Below are 25476 nucleotides of genomic sequence, written 5' to 3'. Positions count from 1 at the left end.
AAACACTCTTGCACAGAAAGTGAAGAATTATAAGTGTAGAATCCCATTCCTTCAGGTTAAGAACTGTTTTAGGTGATTTTGAAATGGTAAATTTTAAATTTAACTTGTTTACTTTTTCTGTGTCTTTTTTCTCTCTCTCTCAATCCAATTTTGCTTTCCCACCCTATATTTCTCTTTCTACCTGATTAGACACCTCCTTTCTCAGTCCTTCTGTTTATTTTGCACTCCTTTAATCTTATTAGTTCAGGAGATAGCCTGTTTGTACGATCATTCACCAAGGTCGCAGATACCTTATTGCCCTCGCTGCACTGTTATCAGGTTGCACTCCCAGGGACTCTGTGGGCAAAAAATTTTAAAATCTAAGCATGCACGAACAACTGTAACTAACAGAGCATGCTGTAAGATGCTCTACTCCAGCAAAATCTGGGCCAGTAAGACAGTTGCTATGTTTGTTCAGAAATATAGTGTGGGAACATTAGCTTAGATTCTAACAGTAGAAAGGTGAGAGAGTAAAACCAGGAAGTTATTGAGCTTTTAAGCCTAACATCTATTGTGAGGAATTTATTGAAATCTATAATTAATGAGAGAGTGGCTGAGCACTTAGAGAAATTTGAGCTAATTAGAGAGAGCCAACATGGATTTTGAAGGGTAGGTCATGTCTAATGAAACTAATTGAATTTTTTGAGGAAGTAACTTTAGTAGACGTGGGAATGTCTATAGATATCGTTTACATAGGCTTTTTTAAATTCGATCATGTGATGTGGATGTCGCTGGCAATGCCAGCATTTATTGCCCATCCGTAATTGCCTTGGAACCACTGCAGTCCATCTGGTGCAGGTACACCCACAGAGCTGTTAGTTAGGAAGTTCCAGGATTTTGACACAAGCAACAATGAAGGACCAGCAATATATTTTCAAGTCAGGATAGTGTGTGGTTTGGAGGGGAACTTGCAGGTGGTGGTGTTTCCATGCATCTGCTGCCTTTGTTTTTCTAGGTGGTAGAGGTCGCAGGTTTAGAAGGTGCTGTCGAAGAAGCCTTGGCGAGCTGCTGCAGTGCATCTTGTAGATGGCACATATTGCAGCCATGGTGCGCCGGTGGTGGAGGGAATGAATGTTTAAGGCGGTGGATGAAGTGCCAGTCAAGCTGGCTGCTTTGTCTGGGATGACGTTCAGCTTCTTGAGTGTTGTTGGAGCTGCACACATCCAGACAGGTGGAGAATATTCCATCATGCTTCTGACGTGCCTTTTTATATGGTGGAAAAGCTTTGGGGAGTCAGGAGGTGGGTTACTCACCTCAATACTCAGTCTCTCATCGGCTTTTGTAGCCACAATATTAATGTGGCTGGTCCAGTTAAATTTCTGTTCAATGGTGACCGCACCCACCCCCCACCTTCGATGGTGGGGGTTTCAGTGATGGCACGCTGTTGAATGTCAAGGGAGATGGTTAGATTAACTCTTGTTGGCACTTGTGTGGTCCGTATGTCACTTGCCACATCAGTCTAAGCCAGAATATTATCCAGGTTTTGCTGCATGCGGACATGAACTGCATCATTATCTGAGGATTTCTAAATGGAATTGATCACTGTGCAATCATCAGTGAGCATCCCCACTTCTGATCATATGATGGAGGGATTGATGAAGCAGCTGAAGATGGTTGAGCCTAGGACAGCACACTGAGGAACTCCTGCGACAATGTCCTGGGGCTGAGATGATTGTCCTCCAACAACGACGGTCAACCACGTCCAAGCTCTCTACACCGCCATTCCCCACCAGGACGGTTTGAGGGATCTTCGCTTCTTCCTTGAGCAGAGGCCCAACCAGTCTCCATCCACCACCACCGTCCTCCGCTTGGCTGAACTTGTTCTCACATTGAACAACTTCTCCTTCAACTCCACTCACTTCCTTCAAGTAAAAGGTGTTGCTATGGGTACCTGCATGGATCCTAGTTATGCCTGTCTTTTTGTGGGATATGTCAAATATTCCTTGTTCCAGTTTTACTCAGGCCTCTTCCCCCAACTCTCCTTCCGGTACATTGATGACTGTATTGGTGCCGTTTCTTGCTCCCACCCCAAAGTGGAAAACTTTATCAACTTTGTTTCCAATTTCCACCCTTCTCTCACCTTTACATGGTCCATTTCTGACATTTCCCTTCCCTTCCTCAATTTCTCTGTCTCCATCTCTGGGGATAGGCTGTCTACTAATATTTATTATAAGCGCACTGACTCCCACAGCTACCTCGACTACACTTCTTCACACCCTGCCTCCTGTAAATACTACATTCTATTCTCCCAGTTTCTCCATCTCCGACGCATCTGCTCTGATGATGCAACCTTCCATGACAGCGCTTCTGCTATGTCTTCCTTTTTCCTCAACCGAGGATTTCACCCCAATGTGGTTGACAGGGCCCTCAACCATTCTCGGCCCATTTCCTGCACCTCTACCCTCACCCCTTCCCCTCCCTCCCAGAACCACGACAGAGTTCCCCTTGGCCTCACATTCCATCCCACCAGCCTCCACATCCAAAGGTTCATCCTCCGCCATTTCTGCCACCTCCAGCGTGATGCCACTACGAAACGCATCTTCCCCTCCCCTCCCCTGTCAGCATTCCGAAGGGATCATTCCCTCCGTGACACCCTGGTCCACTCTTCCATTACTCCCAACACCTCATCCCCTTCCCATGGCACCTTCCCATGCAATCACAGGAGGTGTAATACCTGCCCTTTTACCTCCTCTTTCCTCACTATCCAAGGCTCCAAACACTCCTTTCAGGTGAAGCAGCGATTTATTTGTACTTCTTTCAATTTAGTATACTGTATTCGCTGCTCTCAATGCGGTCTCCTTTACATTGGGGAGACCAAACGCAGACTGGGTGACCACTTTGCAGAATACCTCTGCTCAGTCCGAAAGCATGGCTTCGAGCTTCTGATTGCTTGCCATTTCAACACTCCCCCCTGCTCTCATGCCCTCATATCTGTCCTGGGCTTGCTGCAGTGTTCCAGTGAACATCAACGCAAGCTTGAAGAACAGCATCTCATTTACCGATTAGGTACACTACAGCCTGCTGGACTGAACATTGGGTTCAATAATATACAGAGCATGATGGGCCCCCCTTTTTTTATTTTCAGTTATTTTCTTCTTTTTTATTTTTTATTTTTATTTTATTTTAGTTTGTTTCATCATTTGTTTTTCTTACCATGTGCCTGCCCACTGTATTTTTCATGTTTGTGCTTTGGGCCAGGGCTGTTCATTTTTCTGTCCATTAACACCCTCTCTGCATTAACGCTTTATCTTTCAACATATCGTTTGCCTTTGCTCCATGACCTTCTGGTCAGTTATTCTCTGTGACCCTGTCCTATCAACACCTTTACTTGTGTTATCTCTTGCCCCACCTCCACTTTATTTGCTTAAAACCTATTACATTTCTAACCTCTGCCAGTTCTGATGAAGGGTCACTGACCTGAAACATTAACTCTGCTTCTGACTCCACAGATGCTGCCAGACCGGCTGAATATTTCCAGCATTTCTTGTTTTTATTTCAGATTTCTAGCATCTGCAGTATTTTGCTTTTATTAACCACAGTCATCTTCCTTTGTGCTAGATATGATTTGAACCATTGGAGAGGTTTCCCCCTATTCCCATTGTTTTCAATTTTTCTAGTGCTCCTAGCCATTTGGTCAAATTTGCATTGATACCAAGGGCAGTCACTCTCACCACACCTCTGGAATTCAGCTCTTTTGTCCATGTTTGGACCATGTCTGTATTGAGGCCTGGAACTGAGTGGTCCTGGTGGAACCCAAATTGGGCATCAGTGAGCAGGTTATTGCTCAGTAAATACCTCATGATAGCATTGTCAACAACACCTTCCACCACTTTGCTGATGATTGAGAGCAGACTGATGGATCAGTTGTTGGTTGAATTGGATTTGTCCTGCTTTTTGTGAATTGGATATACCTGGCTAATTTTCTGCTTTGTTGAATAGATGCCAGTGTTGTAGCTGTAGTGGAACAACTTGGCTAGGATCACAGCTAGTTCTGGGGCACAAGTCTTGAACATTATGACTCGATTTAGTTCTCACCCAGGCATAGGTGACTGTGACGGGGCGTGGGGAGGCCTGAAGATGCCTCTGGGAGAGGGCCACCACATACCCCGACGCTGGGAGGGCCCGGCCTGATATTACTGGCGGCGGTGAGGCCTCATGGTGACCGCTCGGCGACGGGACCCCTATTTGCACATTTAAATAAATTAAAATGAATGCATTAATGATACCTATGTTGCCGCCTGGGTTCCTGCTCTGATCTTCAGCCCGATGATCAGCACTCCCGCGCCTTCGGATCCCCCTTCGGGGAAACGAGGTTCCATACTGGTGGGGAGGGGTATGAGGTAGGTTTATCAGTGCAGGGGTGGGGGGGATAAGTTACATCATCGGTGTAGGGCATGGTGGGAAGGGTTATAGTTTGGAGTTTATTCAGTTTGAGGAGGAAGGTAAGTGCTTTGGTGGGGGAGAGAGCAAATAATTAATTAAATTGTTATTGGGGAGGTGGGAGAGGGGCAGAAAAAAAGTCTTTTTTATTTACTTGCACTTTAAATGTTTAAATTTATCGGTAGGGCTCAAAGCCATTTAAAAATGGTGTCAGCACCTGCACACAGCCAACACTCTTGATGTGATCGGGGGGTGCGGCCCGCCCCGGCTATTTTAATGATCCACCGCACGGAAGATTGTGGTGGCTCGGTGACATGCAGCCCGCATGGGCGGGCTGCTGTTCTCTTCGGTTGCGGGAGCAGAAGATTCAGCCCTATAACTGCAATGTTGTCGGGGCCTACAGCCTTTTCTGTATCCAGTGTGTTCAGTCATTTCTTGACATCACTTCAAGAAGGCATTTGATAAGGTTGCACAAATGAGGTTGATAGCTAAAATTAAAGCTCCCTACCTAACAGCACTGAGAGTGTACCTATACCACCTGGACTGCAGCGTTTCAAGAAGGAGGCTCACCACCTCATTCTTAATTAGGGTTGGGCAATAAATGCTGGCCTTGTCACTGAAGCCCACATCTCAAGAATGAACAAACAAAAAGCATGAAAATGACACTTACCACAGGTTTAAGCTGACACTTTGGCTGCCACCATCGGGTACACTGCTGAGTAGGGTGGCTGCAGCACCTTCCTGTTTCAGGCAGGAAGCCAATCATCGTATGCAAATAATTATTCTGTTGCCTACACGGGACTCCACTAGCAAATCTCAGGTAGAAATGGGCAGAGTGTGCGCTGCCATTTGCCATTCAGTGGCCTAACCAATGGTCCTTCGTATACATTTATTTTTGCGGGGCCAAGTGGAATGCCTGCTGCCAGCCCATATGTGTCCTACCCATGACCACCTCCCACGCCCTTGCAGTTCACTTTCCCACCCAGAAGTTCTGACTGCATTGGAACTGCTTGATAACCTATCCTCTCCAAATGATGAGCTACCTTGGAGCTCGCTGGCTGCACACAACTGAGGCCAGGGCCACAAAATAGCTCGAGCCTCATCAGTGGTATAAACAGGCCTTGGAGGGAACGTTTTGCGCTGAAACTTAAAACTAAACCCTTGTGTTTTGATAACCCACAAAGCTATGTTCTGTAACTGCTGTTATTATTTATCCGATTTAATCTTCTGACTACAGGGCTCAGATTGATGGGGTGAAGGTCCCTTATGTGCGCTTAGAGCGATTACAGATCTGTACACCATCCACTGGCCAGCTTCCTTTCTTCAAACTGCAGCCAGATGTTGATGAAGAGCAAGGCAGCTTCCTTTTGATGGACAATCAGACTTCACAAACTGCAACAAGGGTGAGCAGAAAGATATTTTGCTTTAAACTAACTTGCATTTATATAGCACCTATTGTGGCCACCGGATGCCCCAAGGCTCTTTACAGCCAAAGAAGTGTGGCCGCTGTTATAATGTAAGAAATGCGCCAGTCAATTTGCGCACATCAAGCTCCCACAAACAGCTATGTGATAATGACCAGATAATGTGTTGTGATGTTGATTGAGGGATAAATATTGGCCAGGACACAGGGGATAACATCTTCAAAATAGTATCATGGGATCTTTTAAGTCCACCTGAAATGGCAGGCGGGGCCTTGATTTCAAGTCTCATCTGATGGCCTGCACCTATGACAGTGCAGCACTCCCTCGATACTGCATGGATGATCAGCCTAGATTGTTGTGCTCAAGTCCTTGAGTGAGACTTGAATCACAACCTTCTGACTCAGAAGTGAGAGTGCTACCAACTGAACCAAGGCTGACAAGAAAAAGGAAAATAAATTGACAACACCTTGTAATATACACTCTTCAGTTTTCATAAATATGTCAGATTTCTGCAGATGTTCCCTCTTCTTAAATAAAAAGGACATGAGCTTCGGACCTGTGTTGAGAAACTTGAACTTCTTTCAACTACCCCATTTACCATTTAAGTTTTATTATTTCCCTCTCTTACACATGAAGTCACTTTAGTATTTCCAGTTGCCACTCTGAATGTAATGATTAACTGGTCGATCGTTTGCTTTGGGGGTTGCTACTGTTCTTGTGATAGGGAGAGGCAATGACAGTCTTATAAGTTTGGGACAGCCATAGATACCTTTTTGAATTCATTTTTCTGCTTGCACAATAACATAAGCCAGGGGTGTAACAATGGTACCCCACTGTGATCTGAACCAAATACTTGTGACCTCTCACATGCACTTCTTCAATCTCTCAGAAGGCAAACTGAGTTAATACTTGAATAAAAACAGAAAGTGTTGGAAATACTCAGCAGGTCTGGCAGCATCTGTGGAGAGAGAAACAGAGTTAACTGTGACAGTCCGTCACAGTTAACTCTGTTTGTTTCTCCACAGATGCTGCCAGACCTGCTGAGTACTTCCAACACTTTCTTTTTCATTTCAGATTTCCAGCATCTGCAGTAATTTGCTTTTATCTGAGTTAATATTTAATGAGGCAAGGCTTGATCTGAATTGTTAACCTATTGTAATAATAAACATGACCGCCATTGTTTGCATAGTCTGTTTTATTTTACATTAGAAATTATGGAATGTTAATAGAAACTCCCTTTCCTTGATTCACATTGTAAATTGCTGTATATTAATGTTATTACTTTTCCACTTTTTCTTTTAAAGAACATTACGTTGGACAGCACACTCACTCCTCCAAACTCAAACCCTCCTCCCCCGCAACAAAGTGAGCTGGATGAAACATCGGTTACTTCGAACCTGTCTCCCGATGTTGTAGCATCCCCATTTCATTCGGATGACAAACCTTCTGAAAAATCTGTCACAGGAACATCACCTCAGATATCCCCAATGGCAGCATGTGCTACTGACGACAACGAAGATTATTGCGCAGTCTGTTTGAACGGCGGGGAGCTATTGTGTTGTGATCGGTGTCCGAAGGTGTTCCATCTTGGCTGCCATGTGCCTTCTCTGCTCAGCTTCCCAATGTAAAGCTAGCTTTTAGTTACTGCGATCTTTTTAGTCTGTTAGTGAATGATGTATTTGATTATGAGGTTGAGATGAATTTTTTTCAATTATTTTGGTCAAGGATGAAAAGGTACAGTTGGACATAGTTAGCAAAATATTGACCGCACTATTTAAATATATTGCACCCTGACAACATGCATTTAGAATGCTGAGGAGAGTCAGAGTTTAAAGGAAAGAGCTGCAGTTAATTTTGTGTTTTAGACTAGGAATATACAAACTTGGAATTTGTCTGCCAGGGTGAGTGTTGAAATCATTGCTGTTCTGTTTTGAATGATCTGGTCGTTTGTATATGCCCCCATATCAATATTTGCAGAGACAAAAATTGGAAGTGTGGTTAAATATAAGCAACTTCAGAAAGATATAGAGAGGTTAGTAGATTTGGCAAGTAGATGCAAGATGGAATTTAATGCAGAGAAATATGAGGTCATGCATTCTGGAGGAAGAAAAAATTGTAGGAATATATATCAAGTGGTAGAATTTCAAATGGAGTAGCAGAGAAGCTTGGAGTTTGTTAAAATGGGAAGACAAGGTGATTAAGTTGAAAGGCATATAGAATTAGAGGTCTTATACATAAGGGTGTAGCGTACAAAAGCAAATAATACTAAATTTATATAAATCATTGGCTTGGCTGCAGTTAGAATAGTATGTCCAATTTTGAGTATTATTGACAAAAATAAATGTCGTGGAGAGGCTGCAAAAAAGATTAATTAATGATGCCAGGGATGAGAATCTTTCATGATGAGAAAAGGCTCAAGAAACTGGAAGTCCTTTCTTTAGAACAGAGAAGATTGAGGTGAGGTAGAAACAACAAAATATAGAAAATTTACAGCACATTCAGAAGCCATTTGGCCCATTGTGCCCAGTCCAGCCAAAAAAGAAGTATCCAGCCTTATCTCACTTTCAAGCTCTTGATCCATAGCCCTGTATGTTAAGGAAATTTAAATGTATATTCAAATATTTTTTTAAATGTGATGAGGGTTTCTGTCTCTACCATCCTTTCAGGCAGTGAGTTCCAGACCTGTATGTGAAAAAAAATCTCCTCTAATCCCTGTGGCTAATTTTATTACTTCTATGTCTCTTGATTATTGACCTCTCTGCTAAGAGAAATAGATCCTGCCTAACCAGTCTATCTAGTCCTTCGTAATTTTATACACCTCAATTAAATCTCCCCTCAGCCTCCTTTGTTCCATAGAAAATAATACCAACCTATCCAATCTTTGCTTGTAGCTAAAATTCTCCAGTCCTGGCAACATCCTCGTAAATCTCCTCCGTACCCTCTCTAGTGCGATCTCACCCTTCCTGTAATGTGGTGACCAGAACTGTACGCAGTAGTCTAGCTGTGGCCTAACTAGTGTTTTTATACAGTTCTAGCATAACACTGCTCTTGTATCCTAAGCCTCAGCTAATAAAGGGATGTATCCCGTATGCCTTCTTAACCACCTTATCTACCTGTTGTTCAGGGATCTGTGGTCATGCACTCCAGGGTTCCTCTGTTCCTCTACACTTCTCAGTACTGAATACTGGTTGGAGAGAGAATGCGCTCAGGGAACTCCTGCACTACCTGTCTGGTCATCCTGGTCTGTCCGGCAATTACCCATTCCCTCTCTGCCTGCACGCCCTTAAGCTGTGAGAGGATCACCAGAGCTCGAACTCCTCCAGCCCATGACATTTCCTGCACATGGGATTGTCCAGGAACACGAGAAGCATCCCGGAATTCTCACAATCACAGGATGTACATTCAACAGGACTGAGGTGCCCTACCATGCCTCTATTTAATAGACCAATGACTACATTTATTGGTTTATCCTGTTCCCCTAACTTAGGGACAAAAAAAGACAACAGTTTTACTCAGCGACCAATCACCATCCTGCTCTCCTGTGCCATCACTCCTTGATTTTTTTTGTTGTTGTTTTTGGATTTGTCAAATATAGACGTCCACCTCCGCTCAAGTCCATACTCCTTCAGGTCTGAGATCTGCTCGAGATGATTAAAATTTCCATTAGTCAATGAATTGGTAACTAGAGGCCATAAATTTAAGATCATACAAAAGAATGGAGGAAGGGGATAGAATATTTTTAATCCCAAGTCGTGTTTGGACATGAAATCAGAAATAATGGAGAAAGCATCATTGATAATAGCTTTTAAAACTGAAGTGGATAGGCAAATGAGATTAAGTGAACAGTTCCTTCAGAGAATTAACAGGTGCAATGAGCCAAATGGCCTGCTTTGTGCTGTAAAATTCTCTAATTCTATGTGTTTGTGCTGGGAGGCAAAAATTATGAAAGTCAGAAAAATTTATTCCAATATTTTCTGAATGATATGTAGCTATTCTTTTCATAGTGTACATGCTGTGGTTTACTGATACCAGTATAAAATGGGGTGCAACAAAAAAAAACTCAGTGATAAATTGCTAGATTAGTTTCAAAGGTTTGAGAGATTAGGGTAACCAAAATGACATTACTGTGTTGCGTACTTTAATTCATATCTTCAGAATCAGTGCAGCTGGATCTGTTCTTGCAGATGTTTGTATCTTTCAGTTTATTTTCAAACTTAACTTTAAGCAGAAGAAAATTACTTCTGCAGGGAAACTACCGTGGAACCTCAGTGCTAGGATGCACATTGAACATTTTGTCCTTCTGCTATTGAACGTTTTAGACTATTGCAAAGTCTAGAACTTTGATCTAAAGTTCCTTTGTGTTGTAACCTTGTGATGGAGTTTAGCAATGTAATGGGCTTTCCCAGCTGCTATCATGCACAAGTTGAAGACACGAAGAGAAACAAATACATTTTGTACAATATTGTGGGGTATATCTAGGCCTCTTTGAGCTTAGTTTTTCTCTTTCCAATGCTTTTCTTTCCCCAAGGCTATAACAAAAATGCAATCTGAGGACTTTAGATGACAAGATTTCTCCTGGTGGTTAGGTTAGTGCCATCATAAACATAAAGGGACTATCTCTTATCTTCACTACTCCATAAAAGTTATGAAAACATTCTGAAAGAATGGATTTTTGGTTTTGCTAGAAATACAGATCAGGAAACTGTCCCGCTCTGTTCACAAAGCTGCAAATATTAGGAACCAGAGAAAGTATTCCCCTATTCTTCATGTGAGCTAGGAAATCAACAGCAGTTTTGGCATAGACAGATAGTAGCCAATATATCTGAGAGTAATTTTATTTTAAGTGAAGGAGATTTTAAGATGCTGCCTAGCTTTATAAAAAAAAATCATATGTATATTAGGTTAAAAATAGGATTTTACAAAGAGTTTAAGAATTTTCTGAAGTTCAAGCCCACTTAAGTATAACAGGTAATATCAGGAACTTTGTTAATTAATTATGGATTACAATTTTTTTCCCCTCCAATTTTCTGTCTTGAATCCAGATTTGTGTTAGACCAATGGACACCAGCTTCCTTCCAATATCTCATTCAAATGTTTTTACTTTCATTTGAGGCTAGGTGATGAGTCTTCGCAGGCTATTCATCCATTAAGGCATGAGAGTTGAGCCCAATCCTGTCCACACTCTCGCTCCACACACACATTGTTGGATAGCATACAGAAGCATAATACCTAACCTTTCCTGCCCAGCAGCACCACTGTGACTGCCTTACATAACATGACATTGATTAGGAAATGGAACTCAGACCATTCTGGATTGTATATCTCTGTTCCACACCGGGCAGTCCCTTTCGCAATCAGGCCATAGCAGAGAGCCATTATAACTGATTTTTAAAACGCCTACTAATAATAAGACCCTTTAAAATTCAATCCAGTTGTTCATGGGTGCATTCAAAATTTTAATTTCCAGGGGTGAGTGGTTGTGTACATTGTGTCGGAATGTCGTGATGCCAGAAGTGGAATATGATTGTGAAAATGCACGGCATATCAATGAAAACAGGGGGATAAGAACATTACAGGGTCTCTCCATTGGTGATCAAAGGGTGAGCAGCAGAACTTCAGTTCATTATATCTTTACTGAACCAGTATTTGAAAATAATGCATTTTGAGATGTATTATCATTTGCCTGTCACCAATCTGATGCTGAGTTTCTTAAAATAAGTCAGGATACTTTTAGAAATGTAATTTCTGTTTTTGCTTTTGTTTTGTAGTTGTATTTAGAAAGTTATTTGTAATATTCTCTGATTTTCTGCATTTATAATGACTTCCTCGAAAGTTTGAGATGTGTTTTCAATATTCCTGTTCTGAGTGCTAAGTGTTAAAGATAGAGGTGTTATGTCCTTAAACAGAGGTTAAGAGTAGGGGCAGTGCCTGCAAGTGAAACCTACTAACCCTCCAACTACCTTCCTCTTTAACATTCAGTATATTTAATATCTTGCCTGAATTATCCAAATAAAATGGAAATTAGTAATTTGTAACTGTATTACATCAAAGAGCTGCTTTAATAACTGCAAACTGTGTTACCTGTAGAAATGTGAGAAACTGGCATTGCAGCTTTACTGCCATCCGCTAAGCCTGCCATTCCACGAGCCCGTCAGTCCACTGGTGAGCATAGTTTGCTGTCATTTGCTATTATATTTCATTTAGAGGAGTGTGTGCAATGTTTGGCGTGGACATAGTGGTGTTGCATCTGTTTATCCTTTCAACATTTGGAGTGCTGTATAGGCTATGATTCTATGAAATATTAGCAATTAACTTTCTGCACTGAAGGAAACCACCAATATGGCTGCAGGTTATTGTCTGGACCAAGATGGTGATGCACTAATGTTACTGAATGGATTCTGCCATTAGCTGGCTGCATCTTTCTTCCAATGGTCTATATATTAGGCCAATTTCACAGTTAAAGGTATTAAGTAGTACAGAATTTTTATTGTACCAAAATTTAAGCTTAGATTTTAACTTGTGTAACTACAAGTCAACTGTAAATAGGTCACTGGCCAGGTATCAACTAGACTTTGTGTAGTTGTGGGCTGAATGACCACTTCAAACTGGTTTGTGTCTGATGGTATATAAAGAAGTAGTCATGAGAGCTTCGGGTTGAGCGATGAGGATATTACAGAGTGCGGTGGGAATCAAGTGGAACTATGGATTTCTAAAACAGGAATTTGGGAAGAGGGGGAAGTAGGGGCAGAGGGGGAAGGAAGTGCTAAATAGACCAGTTGATATTATTTGCAAGTAAAAAATAGTGAACTTGCATTTTATACACAGCAGTATCTTATGGCATTAGAATCTTCCAAAGCACTTCATAGCAAATTAAGTACTTTTAAAGTGGAGTGACTATTGTAATGTTGGAAAATGCAGCAGCAATTTGTGCTCAGCAAGATCCCACAGCCTGCAATGAATGAAATAGGTGATCAGATAATCTGTTTTAGTGATCTTGATTGAAGGATAACTCCCCTGCTCTTCTTAGAATAGTGTCATGAGATATTTTATGCCCAACTGAGAGAGCAAATGGGGTCCTCAGTTTAACTTATCTGAAAGACGGCACTCCCTCAGAAATGTCAGACTAGATTATGTGCTCAAGTTCTCTGGAGTGGGGCTTGAACCCACAACCTTCTGCCTCACAAGCAAGAGTACGATCACAGAGCCGAAGCTGAGACTTATTCAATTTAAAGTAGAACAAAGTCTCTCAACCTAAAAATAGCACAGGGAAGGACAGTGATGTATCATTCCTGGAAGATGTGAAAGTTTTGAGCAAACTGTTTCCGGTAGTTAGAGGGGTCCAGAACAAGGGGGCATAGATACACGACTAAATGCATTTGAGATTTAAAGAAAGAGTAGAAACAGCTTGGATTTATATAAACACAAAATACTGTGGATGCTGGCCGTCTGAGATAAATTCAGAAAATGCTGGAAATACTGAGCAGGTCAAGCAGCATCTGTGGAGAGAGAAACAGAGTTAGCCTTTCAGGTCTCATGAAACGTATTTGTGATTTCTGCCATGGTGAGCACCTCTCTTCGTTGGACTGTTGAGAAAAGGCCTGGCATTTCCCTATTGGAGGGTGCAGTAAACACAAGCTGAGACAGGTTGGGTCTATCTTGCATACCCATCGATGCCCTGGTATACAAAAGCAGAACCCTGTGAGCAGCATGTCAGTTTGCTTGTTTGCTGCGCCACCAACACCCCCACCCCCCCACAAAAAAATTAACGTCGCAGTAATAAATACTGTGAAAACAAAATATCCAAGTACTCCTGTAAATTTAAGCATTTGACTCTCAAAAAGAAGTTTAAATGGTCAGGATATTTTAATCCTTGATCCTAGCTAGCTTGGTTTGGATGGACTCTGCCAGTTCTTTTCTAGCATTCCACATGAAAAGTAGAAATACATAAGAACATAAGAAATAGGAGCAGGAGTAGACCATATGGTAGACCTGTCGAGCCTGCTCCGCCATTCAGTATGATCATGGCTGATCTTGGGCCTCAACTCAACTTTCCCACCTGCTCCCCATATCCTTTGATTCCTTGACAGACTAAAAATCTATCTCAGCCTTATATATGTTCAATGATGGTGCATCCACAACCCTCTGAGGTAGACAATTCCAAAGATTCAGAACCCTTTGAGTGAAGAAATTTCTCCTCATCTCAGTCCTAAATGATCATTCCCTTATCCTGAAACTGTGCCCCCATGTTTTAGATTCCTCGACCAGCGGAAACAATCTGTGTCTACCCTGTCAATCCCCTTCAGAATCTTGTACGTTTCAATGAGATCACCTCTCATACTTCGAAGCTCGAGAGAATATAGACCCAATTTACTCAGCCTCTCCTCATAGGAAACCCGCTTAACCCAGGGACCAATTTAGTGAAGGTTCACTATAATACCTCCAATGCAAGAATATCCTTCCTTAAATATGGAGCCCAAAACTGCGTACAGTATTCCAGGTGGGCTCTCACCAAAGTCCTGTACAATTGTAACAAGACTTCTTTATTCTTGTACTCCAATCCCCTTGCAATAAAGGCCAAAATGCCATTTGCCTTCCTAATTGCTTACTGTACCTGCATGCTAACTTTTTGTGTTCCTTGTACGAGTATACCCAAGTCTTTCTGAACATCAACATTTACAACTTTCACACCTTTTAAAAAATATTCTACTTTACTATTCTTAAGACCAAAGTGAATAACCTCACACTGCCAACATTCAACTCCATCTGCCAACTTGTTGTCCAGTCACTTAACATGTGTATATTTCTTTGCAGCCTCTTTGTGTCCTCATCACAGCTTGCATTCTCACCTAATTTTGTCAGCAAACCTAGATACATTACTCTCTGTCTCTTTGTCTAAGTCATTAATATAGATTGTAAATACCTGAGGCCCTAGCATTGACCTTTGTGGCATACCACTAGTCACAGTTTGCCAACTTGAAAATGCCCCCACTTATCACTACTCTCTGATTCCTGTCCATTAACCAATCCTCTATCCATTGCTAATATATCACCCCAACTCCATCTGCCCTTATCTTGTGTATTAGCCTTTGTGTGGCATCTTATTAAATGCCTTTTAGAAATCCAAGTCTACTACATCTACTAATTCCCTTTTAACGAACCTACTAGTTACATCCTCAAATACTCAAAGATTTATCAAAGATGATTTCCTTTTCGTAAAACCATGTTGACTTGTTTTAATCATACTATGCTTTTCTAAGTTCATTGTAAGGCTTCCTTAATAATAGGTTCCAGCACTTTCCTGATGACTGATGTCAGGCTAAGTGGCCTGTAGTTCCCCATTTTCTCTCCCCCTCTTTCTTGAACAGCAATGTTATATTTGCTAACTTCCAATCTTCTGGGATCATTCCAGAATCTAGGGAATTTTGGAAAATAAGAGCTAATTGTGTCACCTCTATATCCAGCATTAACTGTGTTAAATTGCCCTTATGGATTAGGAAGGGGAAACATGAGACATGATTCCAACTTTTGACTGGCAAATGTGCCTGTGTGGGTGATTGGTCAGAAGAGGTTCAGGTTCCGCCATCGTAGAATCAAGTAGCCTGATAACACTGCTCAGGTACCTCAGGATTATGGACAACTTTGCAAGATGCTAAAAGCCTGCCAACCCCAGCATGAGTTGGTGTCTGCATTTGGGACCGGGGCAGGGAGAAAGGGATTTTTAAAAATTGCTTTTAATATCAGAATTGTTGAAATGTTTTCAGGGCAATGCTTCAGCTTATCAGGTAAAAATAAAATATGAAAGCAAAATACTGTGGGTGCTTGGAATCTGAAATAACAACAGAAAACGCTAGACGTACCCAGCAGGCCTGGCAGCATCTGTGGAGAGAGAAACAGAGTTAATAATGTTTCAGTTCAATGACCTTTCACAAGACTGGAAAAAGTTAGAGATGTAACAGGTTTTAAGCAAGTGCAGATGCAGGGAAAGTGGGAAGAGGAGGAAAGAACAAAAGGCAAGGTCTGTGATGGGCTGGAAAGAAGGAGTGATTAAATGACAAAATGAAAATAAAATATGCACATTTTTAAATGTTTTAAATTTTTGTTTAATATTTTTTCTTAAGTTTCTAATTTTTGCCACTTATTAATAAGCATTTGCTTTTATTTAGGCACGTCACTACTACCAGATTATCAAAAGGCCAATGGACCTTTCTACAGTCAGGGCAAAACTTCAGAAAAAGAGTCCCCTCCATTACTACACACCAGAAGAGTTTATTTCTGATATTCATCTCATGCTTATGAATTGTGCAAAATTTAATTATGTAAGATTTACATATCTTTATGATACTGGTGTTATCAGACCTTAAATGGCACTGTCCTAGAACTTGCTACACTCCTCAATATTTCCTTCCTTCTACAATCTCATGTATTTTTCAGCCCTGTCTTGATGTCACTCCACAATTATGGCTTGATTTATCTCATCATTTTTCCTTCTTTTTGTGAAGTCCTGCAGTATAGGTCTTGATCTTTTGCCTGGGTCTCTGAATTTAGACGATGTATTCACAGCAGCTACTCATTTGTTAGCTGCATGCAGAATATTGTAATAACTTCGTCAATTCCCCTCCACATGTGAATTTTAAAAATTCTTGTCACAGAGAATGTAGTTGCATCATTTCCATCAAGTACTGAGTAAGAAATAGTTGATAACATCAGGCCACCAACATACTTGCAAAGCTCTGCACTTTTTAACTCAATACAGGCATTCATAATTTCATGACATTTTATACAGTGAAAATGATTTTTATAATATACGATTCTTAAAGCCTGGTTTCCCTATTAAATCCAGAGGCAAAGGGGCCTTCCCAGGATACCATGAGGTGAAATTATTGCTGTTTAGTTTAACTTAAACTTTAGCTCTCGAACAAACTGGTGACGTCAATATGAATACTTATGAGCCTGGAATGTCCAAAATTCAATGCCCAGCCAGCTGAGTTACCTGAACTCAGCCAGGACAGTAGGTGACTTATAGAATTGGCCTTAGTGCCCCCTGGGCTGGGAGGATCAAGAAATCGGCATGGCTCCTGCTCTTGACTTAGTTAATGATTTATTCTCCCCCACCACCCACCCCTCTCGCACCCCACCCCCTCAACAGCAAGCTGCTCCCATAAAAGAATTGGTTGGCTCATGTATCTCTTCAATGGACTTCATCTATTTACATATGTCTTTGAAAGACTGTTGCTTTTAATATCTATTAGCAGAGACGCGCAAAACATTTGCATTGCAATTAGTATCTTTATTGCAACAATACTTCTTTAAATCCCCATTCCATACCATTGCATCCTTCCCCTGCCATCCCCCTCATGCCAGACCCATCCCATTCCTTTCATCGCTCTCATACAATCCCCATCCCACCCCTTCTTATGCCATCTCTATTCCTCATTACCGTTCCACACTTCCTTGTATTCCCCCCCCGCCATACCCCCTCCCACTCCCATTCTGCGCCCTACCCCCTCCCATGCCATTCTCCCCCATGCCATTTCCTACCCCCACCCCCCACAAATCCTTCCAGCCAGGGTAACTTCGTTGTTGGACTTTCTGTACTTCCTGACCTACAAAACATTTGTGGTGAAATTAGTATCTTTATTACAACAGTACTTCTTTAAATCCCCATCCCATGCTATTCCATCCTTCCCATGCCATACCCTTTCCATTCCTTTCATTCCTCTCATATCATCCCATCCCACCCGTTCTTCCTATGCCATCCATATCCTGCATTCCATCCCTCCATAATCATCCCATCCCCCATTCCATACCTACCATGAGTTCCAACCCCCATGCTGTCCTCCCCATCCCATACTGCCACCCCATGCCACCCACCCCCTCTTGCAGAGTGCTTTATGTCTGGTGAGGTTGTTCTGAAGAACTCTGTTGTTCTGCAACTGTGGGATGGCAGTTGGTTAATTAGGTATTTTAAACTTTTATTGTAACATTCGGGTACTGAGTGTACCCAGGCACCGCCCACCAAATAAGCGCACCAACAGATGCACCCCTTAAACTGATCGATCAAAACAGTCCAGTCAGATAAAACTGATTATTATTATTGATTGTGTGATACTAATGATGAACATGTTAATGCATTGTATTAAATTCTTTTGTCTACTATTTTAAACTATTTGATGGATTGAAGTATTTGTTAAAGTAGAGAAATTTCAAACTAGTCCAAACTAGTTCGTTCCTCATACTACATTATGCAATTCCAAATCTTTTTATGTAATAAAGCAGATTTTGAACATTATCAGTTGGAAGGCATTGAGTGCATGTTATAAGAGAATGCTGTGTTGATTTTTGTGTATATGCAAAACAATTAAGTCTGGAATTTATTTATTTAATGTGCAATTTTTTTTTAATAGCCAGATTCAGAGGTTGCCCAAGCTGGGAGAAGCTTAGAAACATGCTTTGATGAAAAACTAAAAGAAATTTATCCTGACAAGAACTTGGCAGGAACAACCCAAGAAGATTCTGACTATGAAGAGATTGATAATGAAAGTGGCACAGTTACTATCAATGGGTTTACTTGGCCAACAGAGGGAAAGGAGCACGTGAAGCCAAAGAGAAGACGCAGGAATGGTGGAAGCCACAACCATAAGGATAATAGACTTTAAATGGTGTTGCTGGCTGAATGTATAAATATTGTGAAATGTAAATCAATCCTCTTTCCTTTCTTTTTTCTCTTTTCAGTAAGTACATTGCTCTTTCATTGAAATTAAAAAAAAACTTCAGTATGTTTTCTATAATAATTTTGGACCTCTCAGGAATGTGGATATCAGCTTCCCTGAAGTGAAAACAGTACCCGGCAATAACCAGTTCTTTTCATAGTTTGTTGTAAAGTGATTACACTGAATGAGGCTAGGTGTGGTGAATTATAGACCCATCCTTTGTGTGAAGGACTTGTATAACTTGCCTAAGTTTGCATCACTGCTGGGCGAGGGAACTGTCATAAAACAGCATAACTGGTCATATTCTCTGAAAGTTATGGGGCATTGCTCTAGTTAATTTAGCTGGTTAGTTTAAGCTATATTTGTGGAATGCAGAGAGTTAATTGATGATCTATTCACATTTCTTCTTGTGCAATTGAAAGCCTGTGCAATGAAAATGACATTCAGGGTTCAATTTCCATTGGGGTTCTCCTGATTGTCCACTTCAACTTTGGTGGAAGATTTAAAGGGGCCCTTTAAGAAACAGCGTAAATGGTGAACCCCTGCAGAAATTCCACCCTCAGTCAGTAGAATGTGGGCTGTGTTTTTTAAGTAAATGTTTAACTTCTGATATTCTTGTCAGGATATCTTTTGGATTGTATGGTGTCCTGTAGTGAGTTGCTTGAGGAATATCAATTTCAGTCTTTATTTTCCAGTATTGATTATTGCAAATTAGAACAAAAAATGTTGCCTCCCTGAGTGTAGTGATTGGAATCACTATTGGTTTATTTTGGGATGGATTTTATTTTTCTATTAACTGTTGAAGAGAAGCTTGTCAACTGTGCACATTTTTTTTTAAATTCAACTTGTTAAATCGCAGAGATTTTGATTGTAAAGCTTTTAGGAATTTTGTTGGTTCACAAATGCTCACTCATCCAGAGAACTGCAATTGGCTGAATGCTGCCAACAGTGCTTTTTACAACCCTCTTCTTGTTGAATTTTATATGTTTCTTTGAAAAGAAAAATGATAATGATGGGTTCAAGAAACCTTGGAGGAGGAGCGATTTGTGCAGGTAATTATGTGATTAAGTTATAGTCATAATTGTTGATTTCTGATCGAAGCTAGCATATTGACCTGCAGTGTTAGCTGTTTAATAGAAAAAGAATGGAGGAGCTATGTTGTCAGTTTATCGTGAGTGACCTTCCGGAGAGAGATGGAGAGCACCAGCATGAGGCCCATTCTTTAAAATGAAGGCTACAATAGTCTTAGATTGATCAGTATCAAGAACAAAATAACCATACATGTCAACACAATACCATTATTTGAATGTGAGACCTCCAATTCGATTACTGTTAAAGTAATAGTAGGAAAAATAGGTTTTCAATAGATTCAAGAGCTGTACTTAAAATGCCAGATGTAGAATAGAAATGGCTTTACCGGCATTGATGCCTGTCTTTCAATGAGAATTATACATTTCACCGTTGTACATGACAGTAGATGCATAAATTGTCAGAAGGATATCATTAAATTGACTTTATAAAAGTACTGTGTTCAATCCATTCTTATCACGTACTCCTTAATAAAGCCTGTTAACATCGCTGAATAAAGTTTTTTAAAAATTAGTTATTTTCAATGTGTGCCTTTCACAAGTTATTAGAAAATATAAAGGCCTAGAAATTCAGGAGGGCCTCATTTCAGGCATTCGGAGGGCAGAGGGTAAGTACCCTGCAGCAGAATGGTGAGGTCCAAGGCTCCCAAAATATTGGATCTCAGCCCTTATTGCTGTAGAGCTGACACAGTGCAATAGTCTGTCTGTGAAAACTGAGGAAGGATGAAGAAAAACTGTCACACTGGCACTCAGTTAAGGGGGGTCGGGTCAGGGGGCTGTAGTAGGGAGACCGGTGGGGGAAGTTTTGGGGATCGGTAGTGATGGCGATGGTGATTGGAGGCTGGGTGGGGAAGGTTGGGAGCAGTGACTGGGTTCTTTTAATGTGAACTTCACTTTACTCAGGTTACCCAATGGCTCAGCTGGTATCGTCTAGAGGGTAGCTGAGGTGTTGAAATTTCATTTTAATGTGTACTGAGTTAGGCAATCACAGTCCGAATGAGAATGATGGTGTTAAATGCCTCGAGAGAGGGTAATGTTAATCAGGGTTCCTGCTTCTCATCAGTATCCAGTGATGGAAGTGTCTGTATGTCAATTTGAGGTGAAGACAGGATTGGCTCAGCTAGAATACGTCATAGTTGAATAGCCTGCTTGACACTTTGAGAGCTAAATTATGCCATATAGTGCCCATTTGCTACACAACCACAAAAGGATTCAAAATGGGGTCCGAAATGCTTGTGCACATTTCTGAGAGACAGTGAGCAGGATGCCATCTTGGTAAAGGACAAACAAGAAGTATCCTTTATCCACATCTGAAGCAGGCAGTAGTCAATTTGCAAATGAGTGGCCTAACCCCTACTTCTGGTCCCTGTTGCAACTTAAGTTGGTTCTGAGGTCAGCATCAGTATTGATAGCCTTTGGGTAAACACATTCTTAACACCACATAAGTAAAAAAATATATAAAAGGTAAGCACTTGCCATAATCACTGTCGCTCCCAGTCACGAGAACCCCAACCTCCCTCCCAGCCACAACCTACAGACCCTTCACCTGCCCGCCCATCACCCCAACCACGACGCACCTCGAAATCACCACTGACCTCCACAGCAATGCTCTGAAGATCTACAATCTTCCTACCTGATCCCCAACAGCATTCCCAACCCTATCCCGCGCAACAGCACTCCCAAGACCTGTGATCATCATGCCTTTCCTCAATGGAACCCTGATCCCAAACTCCATTCCTTTTTCGGACCCCTGCAATCCAACCCAATCACTTACCTGGAAATTGGAGCACTAACCTGTTAAAGACTCCTACTTCAGCGCCATCAACTTTATGAGGATGTCCGATGTCCAAAATCTGGGGCTCTGAAGACTTCCCAATGTGACATGTTGACGCTATGCGGATGAGATGCCCAAAAATGGGTGCTCCCAAATTTACCCTCTTTATTGTAAAGAATGACCACTACAATGAGGTATCAGTGGTCAAAATGATTTCCAATAGACCTGCACCCAAAAATTATTGGATAGTTCAGGAGAAAGAAAGCAAATAGTGGGGTAAAACTGAGGGAGGCATATTGCACTCAACTTTGTAATTGTCTTCTGGGAGTAGCTTTTATTTTGAAGGTTGGGAAGAATAACAGCATCATAGTTTATCATATTCTTTGTTAAGGTGTGAAGAAAACCTCTTAACTGGCTGGAAGTTTCCTCTCTCATGCTGAGTGAAATTTGCTGCCCCTTGGTCACTATCCAGGGATCCTTGTTAGAAAGTGCATGGCTGCAAAATTCAGTTCCATAGCGCCCATAGTTTTGGTGCTATGGGTGCCATTTAGGTACCAAAATGGCATTCATGCCATGCATGCACACTTCTGGTGTGGCATGCACTGCACACCATTTTGGTGAGGGCATTAGCATGGGTTTTAGGTGTGTACACTGGAAGTATGCAGAACAGGCAGATCGTGACGTCAGCCAGCATGTGATACTGATTTGATGCCAGCGCTGCTATTTTCAGCCTCGCTGCTCCAGCCAATGTTCACTCTTGAACATGTGTCCAGTATCAGGAAGGACCCCCCCCACACCAGCCCTGATAAAAGGATCATCAACTACTTCCAGATTATTTGCTGATTGATTTCGACAGGTTCTGTGTGAGTTTGTCGAATTACTGTGAGTTTTCTCCTGCTGTTTGAAGTTGGCGAAGACAACAGGGCAGTGCTGCACATGGTGAAGGCCTTTGTTCTGATGGCAAGGATGTTGTTGATACCATCCTCCTCCCTGCAGCATGAAAAGAAGATTGAGCAGAGGTGGCACGGCAAGGTCAAGCTCCTCACAGAGGGGGAAAGAGGAGGAGAGGAAGAAGGCGGTTAGCAGGAGGCCATATTTACCCAGGGTCTTCCCTCAACCTGAGTCAGGATGTGCTCATCCACCTCTTGCAGGCAGACGTGCAGCCTCAGAGCAGGGCAAGGGCAGCGCTGCCAGTGGCTGTGAAGGTGACCATGGCCTTGAATTTCTTCACATTGGGATCCTTCCAGGCTGAAATAGGCAATAACTCCAACATCTCTCAGATTGCCATCGACTGCTGCAAAAGGAAGGTGACTGATGCTCTTTGTGCAAGGGGAGTACATTATGTTCTCCCTGACCAGAGAGAAGCAGACGAAAAATGCACATGGCTTTGCAAGGATAGCGTCAACAGCACACACCAGGCTATGTGGGCACCACATCTAAATGCAGAGATGTACCACAACTGCAAAGGATTTCACTCCCTGAACGTGCAGTTGGTGCGTGACCATGCTCAGCATATCCTGTAGGTGAATGCCCAGTATCCTGGCAGCAGTCATGATGCCTTTATTCTGTACCAGTACATTGTGCTTTCAGTATTTGAGCCAGCATGTCAAACCAGAGGGTGGCTGCTGGGCAACAAGCACTATCTACTTAACACCTGACACATGAATCTGCTGCGCGACCCAACCGCACGTGGCCAGCATTCACACAACAGGAGTGACACACTGCCACACAAAACATCAAGCAGATTATTGTTATGGACAGGTGGGAAATGGTGTGGCTGGTTTCCACTGGTCACCTCCCAACTGACCACAGATTGTGTTTTGGTTTAAAATAGTGTTTCAGTCCCTTTATCCAAATAAATTGACAGTGACAGGTTTTCTTGTGAGTTTAAACAAAAGATTAAATATTTATTGAATAATAATCACCCAAAATGTTTGCAACACAATGTTTGCATGCATTCACTCTTTCATGCATATTCCAGAAAAGATAAAAGGTAAAGGGTAAGAGGCGTTAAGAGTTTGAGGTGTAAAAGTCTGCTGTTTTTAGTAAAAACCTGTGGGATCCTCTTGGAAGGTAAGTTTTTAAAGTTGCAGGCCTGTTTGCTGATTATCCTTGTACTTGCTGGGTTGCTGAAGGCTTCTGGCAGTCAATACTTCAGTTTGAAGACAGTGCTGGTAGTTCTCAGTTCAGTTTTCACAGGTGGAGGTACTGTTTAAAAAGCACTCTCTTATTACTCTGATGTAGTTGGTTGTCAGCTCGTCTCAGCAGGGTTCAACTGTCTTAGCTGGAATTGATCTCTCTCTCTCTCTCAGCCTTGTGCTGGAATTCAAGATGGCTTTCAATGTTCTCTCTCTGGCTGAAGATCTTAGACTGATGATCTTGATGTTCTGATGACTTGATGACTAATGACTTATGACTTCCTTTGTCCTCCAAAAAGGTTACCTTTAAAGATAAATTTATAAAGTGTTAGTTTCACCCATGTGACTTTCAGCTTCTGAGGGGCTAAACAATGGCTTCTCAGCCCATTTTGATAAAATGAGGGATGTTCAGACCTTATTGTAGTGATAGTAGCTGGAAATGGAGTGTCTGTTAATGCCTTTGTTTTAGCTTACTTTGTGGATAGCTCACATCCATGTGTGATGAGCTGTTTAATTTCAAAGCAGATGGGGTGAATGAGTTTCAGGTCTAGCAGACATGGATGAGTATTTTCGTGTATGTGTCATGTGACTTTGTGGAATAGTGGAATGAGGGGAGAGTGGGATGTGGAAAGGTGGATTAGGAAGGAATATACTGCCATTGTCTATGGTTTCAACCCTGTTGCTGGTCACGGCCTCAATTGTGGTCACATCAATGATTACCAGCAGTGTCTCCTCTATCAGGGTGAGGACATGCAGCAGTGCCTGATGCCTGTCCCTCACTGGTTAAGTATTGCTCTCTGTGGTATGTGTCTTTTTGTCTTAAGAGGGAAGTGTGTTTGTGAGTGTGGTTCAATATGTTTGGGTGATGTGGCTGGCATATTTGAATAGCTGCCAGTGTGTGCAAGCTGAGAGATGTGGGTGTGAGGCTTACAGCAGTTCGAAGTGTATGAGAGTGAGGTAAGGCTATGAATGTTAGCTTGATAGAGAATGTTGGTAGGTGAGTTAAGTGGGGTTGGTGAATGGAGCAGTTGGAGAGGCTAGCGGTTCATTTGTAAGGTTATGACATTTAAAGATGCTTTCACTGACTTTGATCACATGGGCTGGATTTTACAGCCCCCCCCATTCCCCTGAGGTGGGATTGGAGATGGGTAGGGGTTGGGGGGGGGGGGGGGGTGGGGTGGGTAACAGTGTACCGCGACAGTAAGTCTGGGGCGGCGGGGCAGATGGCCCGTCACCTCCCTGTCACCCAGTGATCTTCCTGGGGGCGGGATAGGCCAATGAGGCCTTCCTGCCTAAAGGCCAATTAAGGCCCTTAGTGGCCTATTAACGGCTAATTAAGGGGCTCTTCCCACCAGCACTGCGAATTTACCAGCGGCGGGGGATGTCTCCACTGCGTGGGGTGGATGCCTTGTAAAACAAGGAGCCCTCTCTGCGCGCTTAGGGAGTCCCTTCTCCATGGGCAATTTGTGACCCATGGAGAACCCCCACCGGGAACCAATTTGTCCCTGGGACCCCACTCCCCCGGACTGCAAAACCACATCCCCCGCCCCCCCCAACACCCCCCCCCACTGTTGCTGGAGCCTTATGGACTGTTCCCGGTGACCCTGCCTCACCTACCTCTTGTCCAGGGTTCCACTGCTGGACCTGGGTCCAAGGTCTCTGTAGTAGCAGCAGTGGCCACCACTCCCAGTGGTGCTGCTGATACTGCTGAGCGGCTGGCCCACTGATTGGCCAGCAGCTCATGGAGGTGGGACCCCCGCCATTAATGGGGCTGGGATCCCGTCTCCTGAAACTTACATTTAAAAAGACCGTAGGATCGCTCTGGGGGGGAGGGGGAGGGGCCGAGAAAATGCAGAGGCGGGGCTCCCCCTGCCTTTGCAGCCTGCTGTCAGGAGTCCTGCCTTCAGCACAAAATCCAGCCCT

General features: G+C 42.4%; 2 protein-coding genes across 5 annotated transcripts in view; one reads left to right on the top strand and one right to left on the bottom strand.

Moving 5' to 3' along the window:
- rpl27a (ribosomal protein L27a) overlaps nt 1–7432 on the bottom strand; it is a 327304-nt gene extending 319872 nt beyond the window's left edge. Inside the window, exon 1 of the mRNA XM_068046340.1 lies at nt 7428–7432. Coding sequence (XP_067902441.1) covers nt 7428–7429 — 2 coding nt within the window. The 5' untranslated portion in view covers nt 7430–7432. The remainder of the gene's footprint in view (nt 1–7427) is intronic.
- The window catches only part of trim66 (tripartite motif containing 66), a 249251-nt gene extending 229176 nt beyond the window's left edge, over nt 1–20075 (top strand). For all 4 annotated transcript variants that reach the window (XM_068046334.1, XM_068046337.1, XM_068046335.1 and 1 more), the window contains exons 14-19: nt 5657–5822; nt 7148–7467; nt 11311–11443; nt 11931–12005; nt 16007–16159; nt 18248–20075. In XM_068046334.1, coding sequence (XP_067902435.1) covers nt 5657–5822; nt 7148–7467; nt 11311–11443; nt 11931–12005; nt 16007–16159; nt 18248–18499 — 1099 coding nt within the window. In that variant the 3' untranslated portion in view covers nt 18500–20075. The remainder of the gene's footprint in view (nt 1–5656; nt 5823–7147; nt 7468–11310; nt 11444–11930; nt 12006–16006; nt 16160–18247) is intronic.
- The last annotated feature ends 5401 nt before the right edge of the window (nt 20076–25476 follow it).

The sequence above is a fragment of the Heterodontus francisci genome, chromosome 14 (assembly GCF_036365525.1).
Source record: "Heterodontus francisci isolate sHetFra1 chromosome 14, sHetFra1.hap1, whole genome shotgun sequence".
Classification (NCBI taxonomy): domain Eukaryota; kingdom Metazoa; phylum Chordata; class Chondrichthyes; order Heterodontiformes; family Heterodontidae; genus Heterodontus; species Heterodontus francisci.
This window is presented reverse-complemented; position numbering and strand designations above follow the sequence as displayed.